The sequence below is a fragment of the Salminus brasiliensis genome, chromosome 17 (assembly GCF_030463535.1).
Source record: "Salminus brasiliensis chromosome 17, fSalBra1.hap2, whole genome shotgun sequence".
NCBI lineage: Eukaryota > Metazoa > Chordata > Actinopteri > Characiformes > Bryconidae > Salminus > Salminus brasiliensis.
In genome coordinates this window covers 33192836-33211038 of record NC_132894.1, presented here as the reverse complement: position 1 = coordinate 33211038, position 18203 = coordinate 33192836, and the positions used below count along the sequence as shown (strand labels likewise).

The 18203-nt window shown below is 42.3% G+C and overlaps 1 protein-coding gene across 2 annotated transcripts in view; it reads left to right on the top strand.

The window, feature by feature from the left end:
• ntrk3b (neurotrophic tyrosine kinase, receptor, type 3b) overlaps nt 1-18203 on the top strand; it is a 145478-nt gene that overhangs the window by 110169 nt on the left and 17106 nt on the right. For both annotated transcript variants that reach the window (XM_072660084.1, XM_072660085.1), the window contains exons 12-13: nt 6234-6422; nt 15474-15604. In XM_072660084.1, coding sequence (XP_072516185.1) covers nt 6234-6422; nt 15474-15604 — 320 coding nt within the window. The remainder of the gene's footprint in view (nt 1-6233; nt 6423-15473; nt 15605-18203) is intronic.

Below are 18203 nucleotides of genomic sequence, written 5' to 3'. Positions count from 1 at the left end.
CAGCTTTACAGTGGGCATCAGAACGATCTCATTTTTTCCGCTCCTTCCCTCTGAGCCGGTAATAAAAGGTAAATGTTTAATGGCCTGAGCTCAATCGCCGTACACCACCCAAGTGCCTCGAATGATGCCGTATTATCAGCTTTCTAGCACCTTCTGTTTAACTGGCTGGGAACTGACAGATGAGACCTGGATATAACCTCCATCACTTGGGGGTTTGCTTCTGTTTCTGACGGTAGAAAACCTGCTAGTCTCAGAGTGGCTGTATACTCCTGAGAGGCATTTATATTGCATGGGACTCTGTGCTAGACTCCTGTTTTAAGATCTGCGGTTCTTATATATGCCGTTTGACGAGAAGAACCCATGGAATGCATTTTTGGAACCCAAAGTTTTTGATCATTTTTTTTAGTTTAAGTGCACAGGATGTTAAAATGTGCCAAACGATACATTTATTGAGTATTTTAAGTTGTATAAACAGCACGTATGTCAGCGAAAAATCCTCGACGTGGTTTAACAAGCCTGTTTACCACCCTGTTATTACTGATTGTTCCTTTACGGAGGACTTTATTTTGACCTTTTAGGGCTGGTTTACAGCATCATTGACTCTCTCCATAACCCTGAAATCCTAGCATAACACTGTAATTATTCCAGAGGCTTCCCGGATAGTGCTGCTGTCCTCTCGCTGTGTCCTCTCAGTGCAATGTGCAGAATTTAAGAATAGCCAGGTTAGCTTTTAGCCTTACCCTCACTTGCTTACCCGGGTCTCGAGTCTTACTGGTAAAAAAATTATGTGTGTCACATGTCTGATGTGTGTTTCAAGGCCTGGTTGTCATAGCTGTACATGATGGCAATGGTCAAAAGCCAATTCGCACCAAGAGCCCTTCAAGCTTCAAGTACAGCTCGGCTCGACCCGCCATCCTTTAAGATCCATGGAAGACGAGCGTCCAGACTTTTTTCTGTCCTGCACCGAAGTGGTGGAACGAACTTCTCCTGGGTGTCCGAACAGCAGAGTCCAACGCTCGCTGTCTTCAAACCCAGACTGAAGACCCTCCTCTTCTGAGAGTACTTGGGCGAATAGCAGAGTGGTCACCTTACTGACTTGTGTTTAGTAGAGTCTAAACTTCGAGGATCTTTGAATTATTAGTCTATTCAAACTAGCTGAGTTTTTTCATGGGTAAATAGCAAAGCACTTTTGTAAGTCGCTCTGGAGAAGAGCGTCTGCTAAAACCCTTAAATGTAAATGAAAATGTTCATAGCAACCCATATCCCCCATAACTAGCGAGTCTGGAGGTGATGAGCTGCTCTCCAGTGTCAACAACATCGTATATTCGTTGTAGTTGTTGCTTTTTACTCTTTCGCCATTTTAGCTTTGATAAGATCTATCTCTAGTGGGCGTGGCTTATGTACATTTTAGGGATGTAAATATAACAAGTCAAGACTGTGATGTAACAGTTTTGGGGTTTCGGAATTGGCCTGTTTTCCAGCTCTGTTTTGGCTCTGCTGGATGTTCTTTTAAAAGAGGAGCAGCAGGATTTGAGCTTCACGGTTTGTCACTTCCATGTACTGCAGTCTCATTATTGAACCAAGCCTAGAGAAATAGAGTTTGACATTCTAGGGCAACTTTAATTTAGATAGCCATCTTCTGCTTTGGAAAGGAAATGCGGTACCACTAGGGAGGTGCTTTCTTTTCCTGGTACCTTGATGCTGACGTTGAACTTTCTTCTACTCCATTGCGCAGGATATTCATTAAAATGAAGTGTAGTAATGATCATGCTCTCAAAAGCTCTTTAGTGGTCCTCTGTATATTGTAGCCGTTTGGTTATTCATCCGGATTCATTCCTCTGTCTTCCGTAGCTTCTCTTATGAACACATATCATTCATTATTGTATGACTACAATATTCCTCAGACAAAATATTACCACGGGATAAAAAACAAAACACTGATTATATTTGGATTCACGTGAGCAGAGATATGTTTCTTCTCCTACCCTTCATCTCTGCTCCTTTTTTTTTCATACCGCCATAAACAAAATGAACAATAGGGCTGATGGAGAAGCCATAAATTTCCCGTGGCCTACTTTGTGAAGGACCATAAATATTGACGGCTTTCTCCACTCCAGTCTCTCCTCCAGTAATGTTTAACTGAAAACACAAAGGAGCGGTTAGTATAACAGTAAACTGAGGCGTTAGTAATATCTAACCCCAGGATTTACTTTCTGGAGGACATTTACTGTCCTTGTGAGAAATGACACTCAGCTGCACTGTCCCTGCCAGCTACCAAGGACTCTTCGGAGGTCTTCGGAGAAGTCTGCTGCATTTGCACTGCATTTAAAACAACACAAGACAGGCAGTTGGGACAAACAGTGAAACAGACGTTCGCTTATGGTTCACCTCTGATTAGCGGCTCTCAGATCCAGATTTTTTGGATCCACTGCAATCCTAGAATGGTAACGCAGAGGATCAGCCGTTACCGCTGTAAAAACACAGCTACTCTGTTTAGGTCAAATAAGGATGTCCTGATCTAGTCCCCGAACAGTACTAAAGAAGAAGTATGTGACTTTAATTGGGGCGAGAAATGCTTGGATGTGTTCTTTACGAGCCTGTTTACCACCCTGTTATTTTGCCTCAGATTGGAACATGCTGATTTTCCGCCGTTGGCTCGTGAATAATTTAATGAGCTCTGATCTGACTGGCTGGTTTTGTTTGTAAGAGTCTTACTGGGTAGAGCTGATATCCTGTTTCGTGCTGCGCAGTTTTACCAGCTAAAGAGATGGTAAAGCCAGTCGGCTAGGGTTAGCTCCTAGCCTTAGCCTAGCACAGATACCTGCTCGCTTGCCTGGATCACACCTCAGGATCTCGCAATTATGGGGCCTGGAATTCGAGCAACCCGTATTCTAGTCTAGAGGTGAAATTAGATTTTTGGCAGTGTTCGGGTTAGGATCAGGACCAGGGCTAGGTTTAGGAACAGGGTAAAGGTTTAGAGGTTCAGAGTTCAGAGGGGAAATGAAAGCGAATTTGATTGATATTTAGTTGAATGTAAATGAAAGAAAAGCTGTGTCTGACACTGTGCCCTACTCACTATGTAGTGCACTAGTTTTGGGTTCCGGCATATTGTATTGGTGCTGAATTTTCGTGGCACTGCAACAATCCCATAATGCACCGCAAACGAACATGTAATACCCATAATTCATTTGGTTGGAGTAACTGTCTCTATTCGATTTTGGAGCATTGCTGTGAGAATTTGAGTTGATTGCACTCAGCTACAAGAGCGTTAGTGAGGTCAGGATGTTGGATAATTGACAACCCCCGACTCCATCCATCATTCCAGAGCTCTTCCACTGCTCCAAAACTCAATGCTGGGGGGCATTATAGCCCTCTAGCCCACGCCTGGCATTACTACCTGCTACAGAGAGTCCTATTCTATTGGCAGTGTTTCTCTACAGGGGGTTAATAAGCTGTGTGTGTGTATCTGTGTCAACAATGGGTGCAGCTTAAAGCAGATTAATGCCTTCATTAGAAGGGGTGTCCACAGACATTTGGACAAACAGTGTAACAGCTCATTCAGGCAATTTTCTTTTTCTCAGAACTGTCGCTTTAAGGAGCCGTTCCCGAAGCCGCCCCTAATGGCGGACCATGTTGGAGCAACTGGGGTTAAGTGCTTTGCTGGAGGGCACGGCGGCAGGGCTCCGTTGCAGGGCAGGAACTGTTGAGCCTACAACTGTCTGAACAAGGTCAGCAGTCAGCGTCCCGTAGTGCTGACCTGGGACCGAGCCAGTGGACTGCAGAGTTACTAGGCAGCAGCTCGCCGCCATCGTAGAGAATCCAGAGAAGACTGGAAATATGAAGCCTGTCATTTCCTCTCAGCTTTCTAAGAATGCTGGAGTATTCGCTCAGACATTTAAGGAGGAGAAAACAGTCCAGATGGAATAGAAATGGAAAGTCCTCTAGTTTAGGGCTAACAACAGTGTCTGGAAAGCATCCCATGATGCTCTGAGGCAAGACAGCATGGGGGTACAGTCTTGAAAATGGGGGTGTAGGTAAAGTGTAGGTAAATGAAGGGCTGTGGTCATGAAAGCAGTCCAGATGGAAATAGAGATGGTTCTGACCTCGTGTGAGGTTGCATGGAGAGATGGAGTCATCTTCAGAGGGCTGGTCAGTGTCTGCCTGCTGTTTGAGGATATATGAGCTAAAGGCTTTGCAGAGACAAGCTATTAAAAGTGTTTGTGATAGCCACTTTAATAACCTTTCGCTGACGTGTTCAATCTCAGGAGGTGGATGGATTCATCTGTTTGTGAATCTGTTCATTATTTTCACCCATTATTTCTCCATCTTCTGACCATTGCTTCACTGGCTTATATCAGAACAAAATGACAGTGTAAATTTACATTTAAGGCATTTAGCAGACACTCTTCTCTAGAGCTTTGCTATTTACCCAGGAAAAACCTCAGCTAGTTTGAATAGACTAATAATTCAAAGATCCTCTAAGTTTAGACTCTACTAAACACAAGTCAATAAGGAGACCATAGTACTCTGCTATTCACCCAAGTACTCTCAGAAGAGGTGGGTCTTCAGTCTGGGTTTGAGGACAGCGAGTGTTGGACTTTGCTGTTCAGACACCCAGGGGAAGTTTGTTCCACCACTTCGGTGCAGGACAGAAAGAAGTCTGGACGCTCGTCTTCCATGGATTTTGAGGGATGGCGGGTCGAGCCAAGCCGTACTTGAAGCTGGAAGGGCTCTGCACTCAGCTACAAGAGCGTTAGTGAGGTCAGGATGTTGGATAATTGACAACCCCCGACTCCATCCAAGCCGATCTCTTGGTGCAGATCGGCTTTTGACCATTGCCATCGAGTACAAATCTGTTAATCTCGTTTTCGCTCATCACACAAATAAGGGGACACAGAAAGACTTGTTTGATTTGTTTGACCGCGGTCATATCGTCCCCCCTGCAATTCCAGTCTTGAAAAAGGCGGTTCTTCCAGGGTCATTTAGTGAAGAACCACCACAACCCAAAGAACCATTTGAATGCTTATGGTTGAAGTCCTTGAGTTGATGGTTCCAATCAGAGAACCCTTTTTCTGTGAAACATAAAATTTGATATATAGAAATTTCATTATTATTATTATTATTATTATTATTATTATTATTATTATTTTGTCCATGAAATGTCCATGTGAAAAACGAAAACAGGCATAGACATGCAGACACATCTCCAGCTGCACGTGCATACCTGCACAGACAGCACCATACACAGCACAGATGGGCCAGCCCTTATCGGAGACAGCGAGCCACACCATTCACAGAGGTGCCCCCCCCCCCCAATACTGTAGTTTTAGTCAAGCAAGTGACCAAATTTCCATCTCCTCCCAGCTGCTGTAGTGGCCTGTCTGGGCAGTACATTATACCACTGGCTGAAAGCACCATTACAGAGGGTCTGCTTATTGATTGAATTGATTTATTTCATAATAATTTGTCTTTAGAGTTGTGCCTTATGGGTATCTGTTAGGGATTTGACAATTTTGATAGTGAATTTTTGATAGTAAATCTGTCGATTATTCAGATTATGATTATTTCTCCATCTTCTGACCATTGCTTCACTGTCTTAAATCAGAACAAAATGACAGTGTAAATCCGTTAATCTCGTTTTAGCTCACAAATCTCTGGTCAGGGGGAACAAAGGGACACAGAGAGACGTAGCCAGACGGGCAAACTGGGATCTAAAAAAGGTGTTTTGTCACTTTTTGTCCGTAACTGATTTGTTTGATATGACCGCGTTCATATCGTCCTCCCCCTGAGTGTGCACATGAAGAAACTGCAATTTCAGAAAGCAGCTGTGTTTTAGCCGCAATGCTGATGGGAACCGGTGTGTTTGCAGAATTCCGAATGTGCCTCTTGGCTACTGATCACATGGAAATCTTCAAACGGTTCGAAAAGGCTGCTTTCAGCGCTCCGAAGGTCTGAAAATGAATGAGGCCCGGCGCGAGGAGAATTTTCGTTTTAAAGTCAAGCGAAGTCTTTGAATTTGTGCGGCCTGTGAAAAGATAGTCAATCAAAGATGACTGAGGGAGCAAGAAAGTGAGGGTATATTTGTGCGCTGTTGAGCAGAACAGGCAGCTCACCTACAGGCCGACACTTTCCAGGAATCCGGGCGCTTAATTGGCATTGTGTTCAGGGCCTCCTATGAGACGCTTAAAATGGCTAAATCACTCTAAACGGCCCTGTTTTGTCTCCTGTCACAGGTCCAGTAGCAGTGATCAGTGGGGAGGAAGACTCAGCCAGTCCTCTCCATCACGTCAACCACGGCATCATCACTCCCTGCACGCTGGACGCCGGACCGGACGCCGTGGTCATTGGAATGAGCCGTATTCCTGTGGTGGAGAACTCGCAGTACTTCCGGCATGGACACACCTGTAACAAGCCCGCCACCCGTGAGTGGACCGAACTTCCCTTACCTTGCTTTTTTCTGGTGCACATTGAGTGTAATAGGGGTCAACAAAAATAGCTGTTTGTATAACATAGATATTCACAGTCATATCAGAACATTACGACCACCCCTGGTTTGGAATGAGCTCGGCCCATTGGATCAGCTCCACTTCCCATATCTGAGCACTGTGCAGTTCGATAATTCCACTGTATCTGATTCTCTGTATACTCTGTTATCAGCCTCCTTTCACATTGTCTGAAAAATCGGGCGATGACTGGCCCTTGTCCTTAACCTTCTAGTGTGGGGAGCATTGCCGATGCTAAGGGGGGGGCTATGGACGGGTGGGTTAATTGGCAGTACCAATTTGAGAGAAAAATGTGACCAATATAAAAAATTATCCTAAGAATATGTATGGGGCGCTCCTTGTTGCTTAAATGACCATAGCTGTGAGCTTTTGATTGGAGAGTTTTCCATCACTACATTTGCTCTTCCTTCCCCCCAATGCTATACATCTCCATTCGGAGCTACACTCTGCCGTGAGGAGATTTCTGGAAGCCAGACATTTGTGTGAAGTGGTCAAGCGATTCTGCCCTACTCGACATGCCACACTATGACTTGGGCACTAACTATAGTATGTAGGACATGGAGGGAAAGCAGTCTGAATAAGTTGAAGTCTCTCCCGCTAAAAATAGATGACTCATGGATAGCACAGGCCTGCTCTCATTGCAAATTGAACTGGCACAAATGCCACCCCATTGTTGTCCAAAAGGAGTTCTTGGCCGCTCTTTCCGTCATTGCTCCCGGTAAGATTTATTTGGTTGTTCTGAGGAGCGGCGGTGGCATCCGCTCTCGCGTGGACATTTGCAAACCTGATGCTAATGGCACCTCTTAATTTAGACCCTTTCAAATAAATCAGATCACTGTCCTCCTTTTTCTGATGTTTGTTTTATTGCAGTCACGAAACACAGGCCGCAGTTGAAAGAGACCTGATTCATTCAACTTCAAGATTGGATTGGATTGAAAGTTGGATTCCTTTTTCCTGCAAAAGATTACAGCGTACACACACATACACACACACACTGCATTGATATTCCCAGCACACTGCGGCGGTCTGTTCACTCCGAGCGCTGACGGCCGTGAAGAGATCTCAGCGAGAGGGAAGGGAAATTCACATTTAGCTCTCATGAATAAATTAAAAAGCTATTCATTATGAATGGTATAAAACCTTTATGGCCGCGGACGCGTGAACGTTGCATCTATACCCACCCTGATCTGGTGAAGGTGTGATATTTACATGTCTGCTTTTTGAGGCCGGCTTATGTATTTTTTCATTTCATTTTTTGCAAATGCTGGTTTGAGACCAATTTAGCTCAAATCACACTTCACCGTCTATTCCAGGTCATGCTAAAGTGCATTATCTTCAAGAGTTCTTTAGTGAAGAACCGTGACAACTTCGCTGTGTAATAATCTGTGCATTTCCCACAGTTCTGTAGACTTCAGGCCTACTTTTCACCTAATCGCTTAATCAATAGTGACTCTCCATTGAAAATCCTTTAATTTAGGCCTAATCACATTGTCTGGAAAGCCTCCCATGATGCTCTTTAGCCAAAACGGCACTGAGGAACACTTTCGAAAAAGAGTGGTTCTTCAAGGGTTCTTTAATGAAGAACCACCTCAACTCAAATGACCATTAGAATGATTAAGTGGTCCTTTGCTATGGTGGAAAACCTTGATCATAGGTCCCTAGTCTAAACTAGGGATGAGCAGAGTAGCAGACCACATTTATTAAAGATGTGCTTCATGAGATGGTGCATTACCATGCTGGAAGTGACCATAAGAAGATGAGGGCAAGCAACTCATGCAATGATTGATTGGCTCCATGATGGCTAGGTTGGGTCCATGGATTTGTGCTGTTGTCTTCACATTCTGACCCAACCAGCAGATATTTGGATTCATCAGACCAGTCTATGTTTTTCGCCGGTCTACAACTGTCCAGTGCTGGTGAGTCCGTGATGACTGCAGCCTCAGCTTTCTGTTCTTGGCAGACAGAAGTTGAACCCAACATGGTCTTCTGCTGTTGTAGCCCATCCTCCTCAAGGTTGGACATGCTGTGCATTCTAAGATCACGTTTTTCCTCATTTCTGATGGTTAAAGTGAGCACCTGACGCTGCTGGCCTGTATCTGCATGATTTTTCAAAGCATTGCACTGCTGCCACGCGATTGGCTGATTTTATTATTTGTTAATTTTTGATTAGCCAGACGTTTTAAAACAAGATGCGTATCAGATCTTGGCGTAGTCCTGTGTTTGTCTGGAGTTTGTCTCAGCATGTACGGCCCTAGATCCCGCTGTGTCCGTTTTGCCTGGGAATAGGCGCCAGAGCGGTTGGTTTGCTTCCCTCTATCAGTCTGAAGGATCATTCCCTGTGCTTTGCCTGGGGGCAGCCCCCAAGGGCACGAACACCCCCAGAGGAGCTGTCCGACAGCCTGCTATCCTCTAGCTGGCTGTCACCATGAGTCTTCTCCTTTCTGGGTTCCATGTGACGGTTTTGTAATGGAGCTACTGCTGAATTGTTAATTCTTGACATTAACTCCAGTCTATAATTTACTCATTCGTTATTTGAAAGAAGTTTATAAGAAAGAGACACTAAATTACACTGCAGTTATTCTTTTTCCAATACGGGATACATTTGTACCTTTGGAGAAAAGCTTAATTGTAGCCCAAGAGACAGAAAAGGGAGCCTTACAGTACATGTGAAAGACAACTACAGTAATTTACTTTTAATTGATCTCTTTTTTTTTCCTCCCAGAGGCAAATATCTAATTCAGGAACATGCTTCATCCTGGAGAGCGAGGAGAAACATAAAGATTTCATTATTATTCATATATTATTACATATGAATTGTAATCATATGTAATTGTATGTTATAACATATCTCATTTATTACACACACACACACACACACACATATATATATATATATATATATATATATATATATGGTGGATTTTACATATAGGCACATATTATTTATGAGTAATTACATATAGATGGCAAATGTTACATTACTAGTGTATATATATATATAATATTATATTATATCATATATATATTATAAATATTATATATTTATATATATCATTATACATATATGTCATTATCAGCACTGCAGTGGCACTGACCGACATGGTGGTGGTGGTGTGTTAGTAATGTGTGCTGCGCTGGTGGTACGAGTAGTGGATCAGACACAGCAGTGCTGCTGGAGTGCTTAAACACCTTCAACATCACTGCTGGACTGAGAATAGTCCACCAACCATAAACATCCAGCCAACAGCATCCTGTGAGCACTGATGAAGGACTAGAGAATGACCAACACCAACAAACTGGGCAGCAGCAGATACAGAGCTTCTGTCTCTGACTTCATATCTACAAAGTGGACCAGCTAGGTAGTAGTGTCTAATAGAGAGTGGACAGTGAGTGGACAGACACAATGTTTAAACACTCCAGCAGCACTGCTGTGTCTGAACCACTCGTACCACCAGCGCAATACACACTACTAAAACACACCACCACCACCATGTCAGTCAGTGCAGTCACTGCAGTGCTGAGAATGCTGACCCACCACCCAAAATAACACCTGCTTTATGGTGGTCAGTCCTGTGGGGTCCTGAGCAGTCTGGAATTACAGAACTACACTGTGCTCAGATATGGGAAGTGGGGCTGATCTAATGGTCCGAGTTTATTCCAAACCAAGGGTGGTTATAATATTCTAATGTGACTGTGTATTTATACTTTTAATGTATTTTTTTAAAGCAAACCAGGAGAACAAGGCCGAACTCAACGAGTTAGATTTCATTGTCTTGTTTCCACATGTGTGTGTTTGGTTTAGAAGAACTGACTGTGATAGAATAAGAGCGCTGGGTTTATCACCTCCCACCAGCTGGATTTATGTGTATTGAACCTCAGTTATTATGAACAGTAATTATTTTGGTGAAGATAGTGCTCCAACGTGATCTGTGTAGGACCTTCCTGCGTGCCCCCATGTGCTTTCAAGGTAACATCTGATGGCAAGAGGAGTTTATCTCTTGGTCTTGAAAGCAGCAGAACGAAGACATCGGTGTGGAGAGTGATGAGCAGGTCGAATGTGGACGTCTAGATTGAAGAGCTTCTATTGTCCCAAATTATAATAGTACAACCCTTCTAATCTAGAGTGCACTTGACCCCATTTCAGTTACACAAAAAAGACTAGAACCGAGTAAGAGATTGATAGCGTCTCGTCAATAACATGGCCTGCACTTCAGCTAGAGGTAAACAGCCTACACGTAAACACACACACACACACATACACACACACACACACACACACACACACACACACTGAATTGAACTGGTGCACGTTATTTTACGTGACTTGGAGTCATAGATATCTCCTATATATGTGTTTATATATATCACCTCTATGTAGAAATATCATATTGTAATATATACATTTATATATTATATATTATAAACACCTACATGTAATGCTAATATGTCCAGTGTTTATTATACAGTGCTTAAAAAGCACCTGGGACCATAACAACCACCTAGCAACCTCACAGTAATCACTTAGGACACCACAGCAACTGCATAGCAGCACCATAGCAACCTCCTAGAATGCCATAGCAACCACCTAGCAACCCCATAGCAACCACTTGACAGACCTAAGCGTCCACCCAGCAACCCATAAGCAACCACCTGGGATGTTAAAGCGACTATTTGGAACACTACATAGCAACTTCATAGCAACCACCTGGGACACCATAGCAACAACCTAAAACACCATAGCAACACAATAACAACCACATAGCAACCACCTGTGACACCATAGCAAACACCTAGCAACATCTTAGGAACACCATAGCAACCACCTGGGACACCATGGCAACCATCTGGGACACAATAGCCACCACCTAGCAGTAAATCAGTTTTCAAGCCCAGTAGAGCACAGACCTTTGGTCTTCCTGAAACCGCTGGTCTGGGGTTAACGTCAAGTGGTAGTAGTGGTTGTAAATACCTCACTGCTATAACAATGTCCTATATGTATTACATATATGTAACTGTCTATATGTCATAATAATATCCAATATGTATAACACATATATGCAAAATGCTATTATTACATATAGTTATGTACATATGTCATGTATATGCAACAAACTATATGAAAATACGATAGATAGTAATAATATATACCTTATGCATTCCATATCTCATGTATAATAGTGTCCCGTATAATAGTTTTACTAACTACATGTATTATTACATCCCTTATGTATTACATATCAGTGAATACCTAACTGATAATGTCCCAAATGTATTCCATATATGTAGCTACCTACATATAATGACATATCTTTTATGTATTACATATTTGTAAATACCTATATATAATAATAATGCCCCATATGCAATCATATACATGTAATTTCACATGTATAATATAATAGTCCCACAATTATATAATATAAATAATATATTGTCACACAATTATTATACATCTATATTTTGATATCCACATATTGATACAGACCATATCTAAATTTTAAGTCAGAATGTTGTTTGTACAAGTACGATCACACACACACACACACACACACACTATATCATCTTTAACTTCTCAATGGAGCCACCTGAGACTGTTTCTGAGCACAGGCATTAACAGCATTAGTGTGATCCCGGGAATATTGCCTTTTAATCCAGAGGTGTTCCACAACAGGCTGAGGGTAACTAGGCTGCAGTGTGTATATATATGTGTGTGTGTGTGTGTGTGTGTGTGTGTGTGTGTGTGTGTGTGTGTGTGGCAGCAGGAGGAAGCGGCGCGGAGAGAAAGCTGAAGGTTAAAGCAACCCATCCAGCTCTCTGCCGACAGGTGCACATGTAATGGCTCTCTCAGAGGATGGGACAAACCCAGCAGACCACTTAATGATGGAATAAGTGAATATAAATGAGCTGTTTGAGGCAGAAGCAGAGACTTGACCCCTCTGTGTTTGAACGATGAGAGCGGCAAGGGGTGCAAAAATGCTGCCGGTTTGACGCCGTTGATTTTTGCCATCTTTCAGTCAGCTGCAGTAATATTCAGCGAAGCATCTTACCTGTATATGTGTAGTGTGGGCTGTTTGCTCAGGTACGTCGGTACTTCAGATGCTGGCGTTATTGTTATCATCTGTACTCCAGTACTGTGTAAATACACCAGTATTACAGTGTGAGAGTCAGGGCCCCCCCAAAGCAGATTTTCATTTGCCCCCCCCCCCCCCCCCCCCCCCCCCTTTTAGAGGCATTCAGCTCTGAGGACAGCTGACTCCATTCACTCTTGTGAATAATCTTGCCTCAGTTTCTGATTCAGGTTCTGACTTGGACTAAGTTTCTCCAGAACAAAGCATCACCCTTAAATCCACGATGAATGGGTTTTATTACATCACAACAGTTTAGTAATGCAGAATTTAATAATAATAATAATTATAATCTTATTTATTAAGATCAATGACAATCAGGCTGTTTCTAATATTTAGGCCTTTGGTGGAGCAGTTTGAAGAGACCTTTGGGACACAAGCAGAGACCTTATGGATTTGTTCTGTGTACATTTATCATCCATAAGTGAGACTGTATCCAGAGTGTATTTATATCCGCAGGCTTCCGGGGGAATGTGTTGGGAGTGTTCTGTTATTTGAGACTCGCTAATATCCACACAAATAATGAAAATGACAGTGAGTACTGATGCCAAAATATTAACAGCCCCAGGTGACTTTCCCCCAGATGGCTTTTTTTTTGGTATACAATTGACGCTCATTTGCATTATAGCCTGGCTGCTTGTTTGGGTCTGTTGTGAAAGAGGCGGCTCAGAATGAGCTGGGATACGGGAAACACATCCAGCTGTAAACAGGGAACGACAACTCTGGAGCACCATCTGCACCGGAGCTGACCTTTCACCCTGAAATACACACATAAATGCACACACACACACATACACACACACACATACATACACATACATGAGCTTGTATTCCTGTTTATTTGGAGGGGGTTTGTGTCCTTGTGTATGTCTGTAGCTAGATGTATCTTAATCTCACAAAGCAAAATATAATCTGTGGCTTTAATTGAACCCTTTTCTAATAAAAGCTGTGTGTAGTGTTTATTCCTCAGGGACAGTTGCTTCAGATCATACTAAATAAACTCATTAAACTACAAATCCCAGCAGTCTACGCTCTACACTGAAACATAGCATCATTTGTGGTTTAAAGGACATTTAATATTCTGAATTTCAGAGTCTTGCTTATTTGGCATTTTGGCAATCTCACCAGTAAATACTTGACCCGGGAGTGACTGCTGACATGCTAAGTGATGACATAATTATGACAGATGCATTTAAGATGAATATCTGTGTCCAAAATGCTAAGAATTGTAGCAAAAATGCAACTACGGTCCTCAGCTTGGTCTCTATATAAACAATGGATTTAACTCTTGTTGACCCCTGTACCACACAACCATTCCCATCGTTGCCTGAGCATAGAATAGTTTGGATGTCCACTTTTTTTTTACTATTTATTTTTTATTTCAGCACATCAAGCCCAAGGTATGCCTGTCATAACATTCAAACATTCAAATCATGCTCCAAAATCAAGGCATCCAAAATTTGCTTCTCCATTTTTGCCTCTTTTGAGTCAACATTTCTTTATAAATACACTTATGATCTCCTCCCTGCCTCTTTAAAAGTAGGCAGTTAGACCGTTGCACCACCTTAGAGCTGTGATATATCCGATGCAGTCTATCAACACCATTGACAGCCGTGTGTCATAATTTCTTGATTAATTTAAATTTAGAAGTATAAATACATATATATATATAACCTTCTAAATTTAAATTAATCAAGAAATTCTGAGACACAAAAATAGCTGAGCCGAAAGTGGTGGTGCACTGTTGCACTGTGCAGCATTGCTTGCACAAATACAACCTTAATGGAAGAGTCATTAAGGGATGTTTAGCTGCCTGGTGTACACCGACTAGCCATAACATTAGCACCACTAATACTGAGTAGATCCCCCATGTGCCGCCACAACAAATCTGACCATTTGAGGCATGCACTCCTCAAGACCTTTGAAGGCGTCCTGTGGTATCTGCATACCGGAAAACACCCACAAGACCTGCCTGACGTTTGGAAGATGTTCTGACCCAGTCATCTAGTCATCACAGTTTGACCCTTGAGCTTGCCCGTTTTCCCATTTACCTTAAACAGCAGACTCACTTGATATTAAATTTAATAAAACTGCACCAGTGTAATTTAGAGAAAGTTACTCTGTGATCTTTAACTCTGGTAACTAGTTCTGATATTGCGAAAAGTTCCAAAGCTAAAAAAATAAATAAATAAATGCCTACTCTTTTTGGTCGTTAGCTTCCTAAAACAGATTAAAAAGCAGAAAAAAAACATATCAAACAGAATCAGAGCTCCTTGCGGGGACTAATGATAGCGAACAACTAAATACATTGCCACACACATTCGCACACACACACATGCATACACACACTTAAACTGGCAGCTCTCATTTTTTTAATTCTATCCCTAGGTGAATTTCTTTCATCACCAGATTATCTGGCTAATTGGTCTGAATGCCAGCTTCTTTCAGCATCATTCCGCTTTTATAAGGCTGATTAGCATTTATGAGAGTGGCGTCGGGGTGTTTTCTTGAACAAGGGAGCTATAGAACCGTTCCTTAAAAAAGAAAAGACAAAACCTAACTGCCCTGAAGTCTTGCGTAACAGCAATTATACACACTTCACATTTTCAAATGAAGTGCTGTGAACCATGAGGTGTAGGCTTTAAAATGTTCCTAGCGAGGACAGAGAAAGGGTAATGATGTCAGAGCTGCTGGAATACTACATGTTTTCTGGGCATTATGGTCTATTTTTGAGGATGTCTCGTTCTTGTTAAAATGCTTGTTTTGTTGTTTGTTAGTTTGCGGGCCTGACGAAGACAACCCCCTTACTTCTTTCTCTCTCTATCTATTTATCTCTCTCTCCCAGACGTCCAGCACATGAACCGGCGAGACATCGTGCTGAAGCGTGAACTGGGCGAGGGGGCTTTCGGAAAGGTTTTCCTGGCAGAGTGTTACAACCTCAGCCCTACCAAGGATAAGATGCTGGTAGCTGTCAAGGTACGGAATGATTTTTCAATTAAAGGCACCGCCTGCTGGCTTTAGTGCTACAGGCCGGGCCTCATGTGGGCTTTACTCGCGCACATCCTTTCCAGCTAATGCCATAGTCAGGCAGGCGATGCCATTTTGCCCTCCATTTGGGATTGTTAAAGGTTGCGGGAGAGTTACTTACAGGCAGCATTTCTAGTAGCTTCTTTTCGCTGCAGTAAACTGTGTGCGATGCCTGAACCCACTGTATCATGATGCAGTTTCTTGAGTCATAGTTTAGCCAAAAGTTCTCCTAACTCACAGTTGCACTTGTGAACGAGCTGCAGCTGAAAGAAGATTCCGCCCCCTTTATCTGTTTACTGTTTTTTCCCATCTGTAGGTTAGAACTCCATCTACTACAATGACATCCCCAGACTAGGAGGCTTTTGACAATGGAGAAACTGAGGCTTTGCTGGGATTTGAACTGATGATCTTCTCACAGTTGATAATGAGCAGCAGTTAGACTGTAGGGCCGGCCCAGAGCTGTGAAATTACACTGCATACAAACGCAGCTCTAAGTAAATTTACCTTTCCCTTCTTCTGTCTCAGACACAGATATGTACATGGCTTTACAGCGCTAAGGTGGCGCAACGGTCTAACTGCCTGTCTCTCTGAAGAGGCAGGGAGGACGTCATTAGTTTGAATCCCACTGAACACCACTGACAGCCCTCCATGGTCAGTAGTCTGAGAATTGGAAGGCCTCTCTCTCTGTGATGGGGGAGTTCTAACCTTACGGATGGGTATAAGCAGTAAAGAGATGGAGGGGGAGGAGCTATAAGACCAAACATCTTACATAGTATTTAATCAATTTCAGCTGCAGCTCATTTACTAATGTTTTTGAGGCTCATCTTAAAATATATCGTTGATATCTATGGCTGACATCACTGCAACTTTTATTCCTGGCTCCTTTTCTCCCTCTTGTAACCTTGTTCATTAGCCTTTGTTTTATAGAAGGCAGACAGGACCTCTAGTAATATTGATTTTTGTATGTTTTAGGGGCCGTATATCTTTCTCCAAGTCTACAGTGTCTTTTCAAGCATCACTGCTGCGCAATGTAGAGCAGACAGGGAATTTAAATAAATGCCAAAAAGAAGCCTCCAGGGCAGATTCTCTCTATTACCAAGTGATATAACCAGACATCTTGTTTTATTGACTGTAATGTTTTGCTCTACCAGCAATAATATAGTTTGGAGCTGCTTTTTAGGTCTCATACTGACGTTTAGTGTTAAAATTGCACTTCAGTCGGAGAGCTCGTCATAACCAGGGGTAATATGCTCTCTGGAGGCCATCTCGAAAGGATAAGGACCCAAAAGCATATATATATATTATATGGAAGTCAATGTAAAAGATTTTGAAGCATCTTTTGGTGCATTTCTATTGGTCCATTATTAAGTGACACTATGTAAAGAACCACTGACATATTCCTGTTATGTCAAAAAGTCAAAAACAACAAAAATGGAGATATAAAGTTTTTGTCTGACATTTTTAAAATAAGGTGATAATGCTGTAATCAATACATGAAGTACAGAATGTGTAGGAAGGCCAAGCAGTCATCGATTTGCCTCTTAAACGGTCAGTGGCCCGACGGCCGCCTGTAGTTACTAAACAATGCTCTTTAGTGTGTAATTAACCTTAGAGTGCTAAAGGGTTAATTTAACATAACCTTAATATGGCTTAATCTGACTCTACAGTTATTGTAAACATTTACACATTTATGTCAACAACAAAGCTCCCATTCTAATTAACGCTAATTAATCACGCTAGTCGGAAGCATTCGAGCACGGCTGAGGGCCACGGCGAGTTAAAAAAGGGAGTCTTGGGCTTCATGTGGTCCAGTGGACTAAGACGCTGTCACTATGACCCGAGGATCGCTGGTTTGAGTCCCAGGTTATGCTGTATGTTGGCCATCAGGAGCCGGAGCCAGAGCCAGAGAGAGGGGGGTAGGGGGGGTACAAGGTAATTGGGTAAAGATTATAAAAAGTGTGATTGATAATTATGGTAAAAAAAACAGCAGTACGCTGTAAAAAAAAAAAAGGCCAACTTTTAAAAACCCTGAGTTTTTTGGGGTAATTCAACTTAGTTTGGTCGAAAGTTCTCCTAACTCACATTTTATACTTCTGCATCAATGTTTGGTCAACAACACATATTGAAATGAGCCTACAGATGGAAATAAACAGTAAAAAATGTATTTGTATGGCACTTATTACAGCTTCTGTTGCCACAAAGCAGCTTTACACAATCAGTAATTAGTAAAAATACAAAAAATCTAATCATAAAAAGACATGAAAAACCTAAGACCCCCAGTGAGCAGCCAAAGACAAGTGGCAAGTGGCAAGGAAAAAACTCCCTCAGAGCTGGAGGAAGAAACCTTGGGAGGAACCAAGGCTCACAAGGGGGACCTGACCCATCCTCCTCTGATCAGAACTATTTACAAATTATTGATAAAAGTCACCAAACCATCTAAACTGTTGCTCAGCTTAGATGTGCAACATATTCATAATCCTAATATAATAATAATCATGGTGTAGTATAACTTAATATAGTCATAGCAGGGATGGTCAGAATAATGATT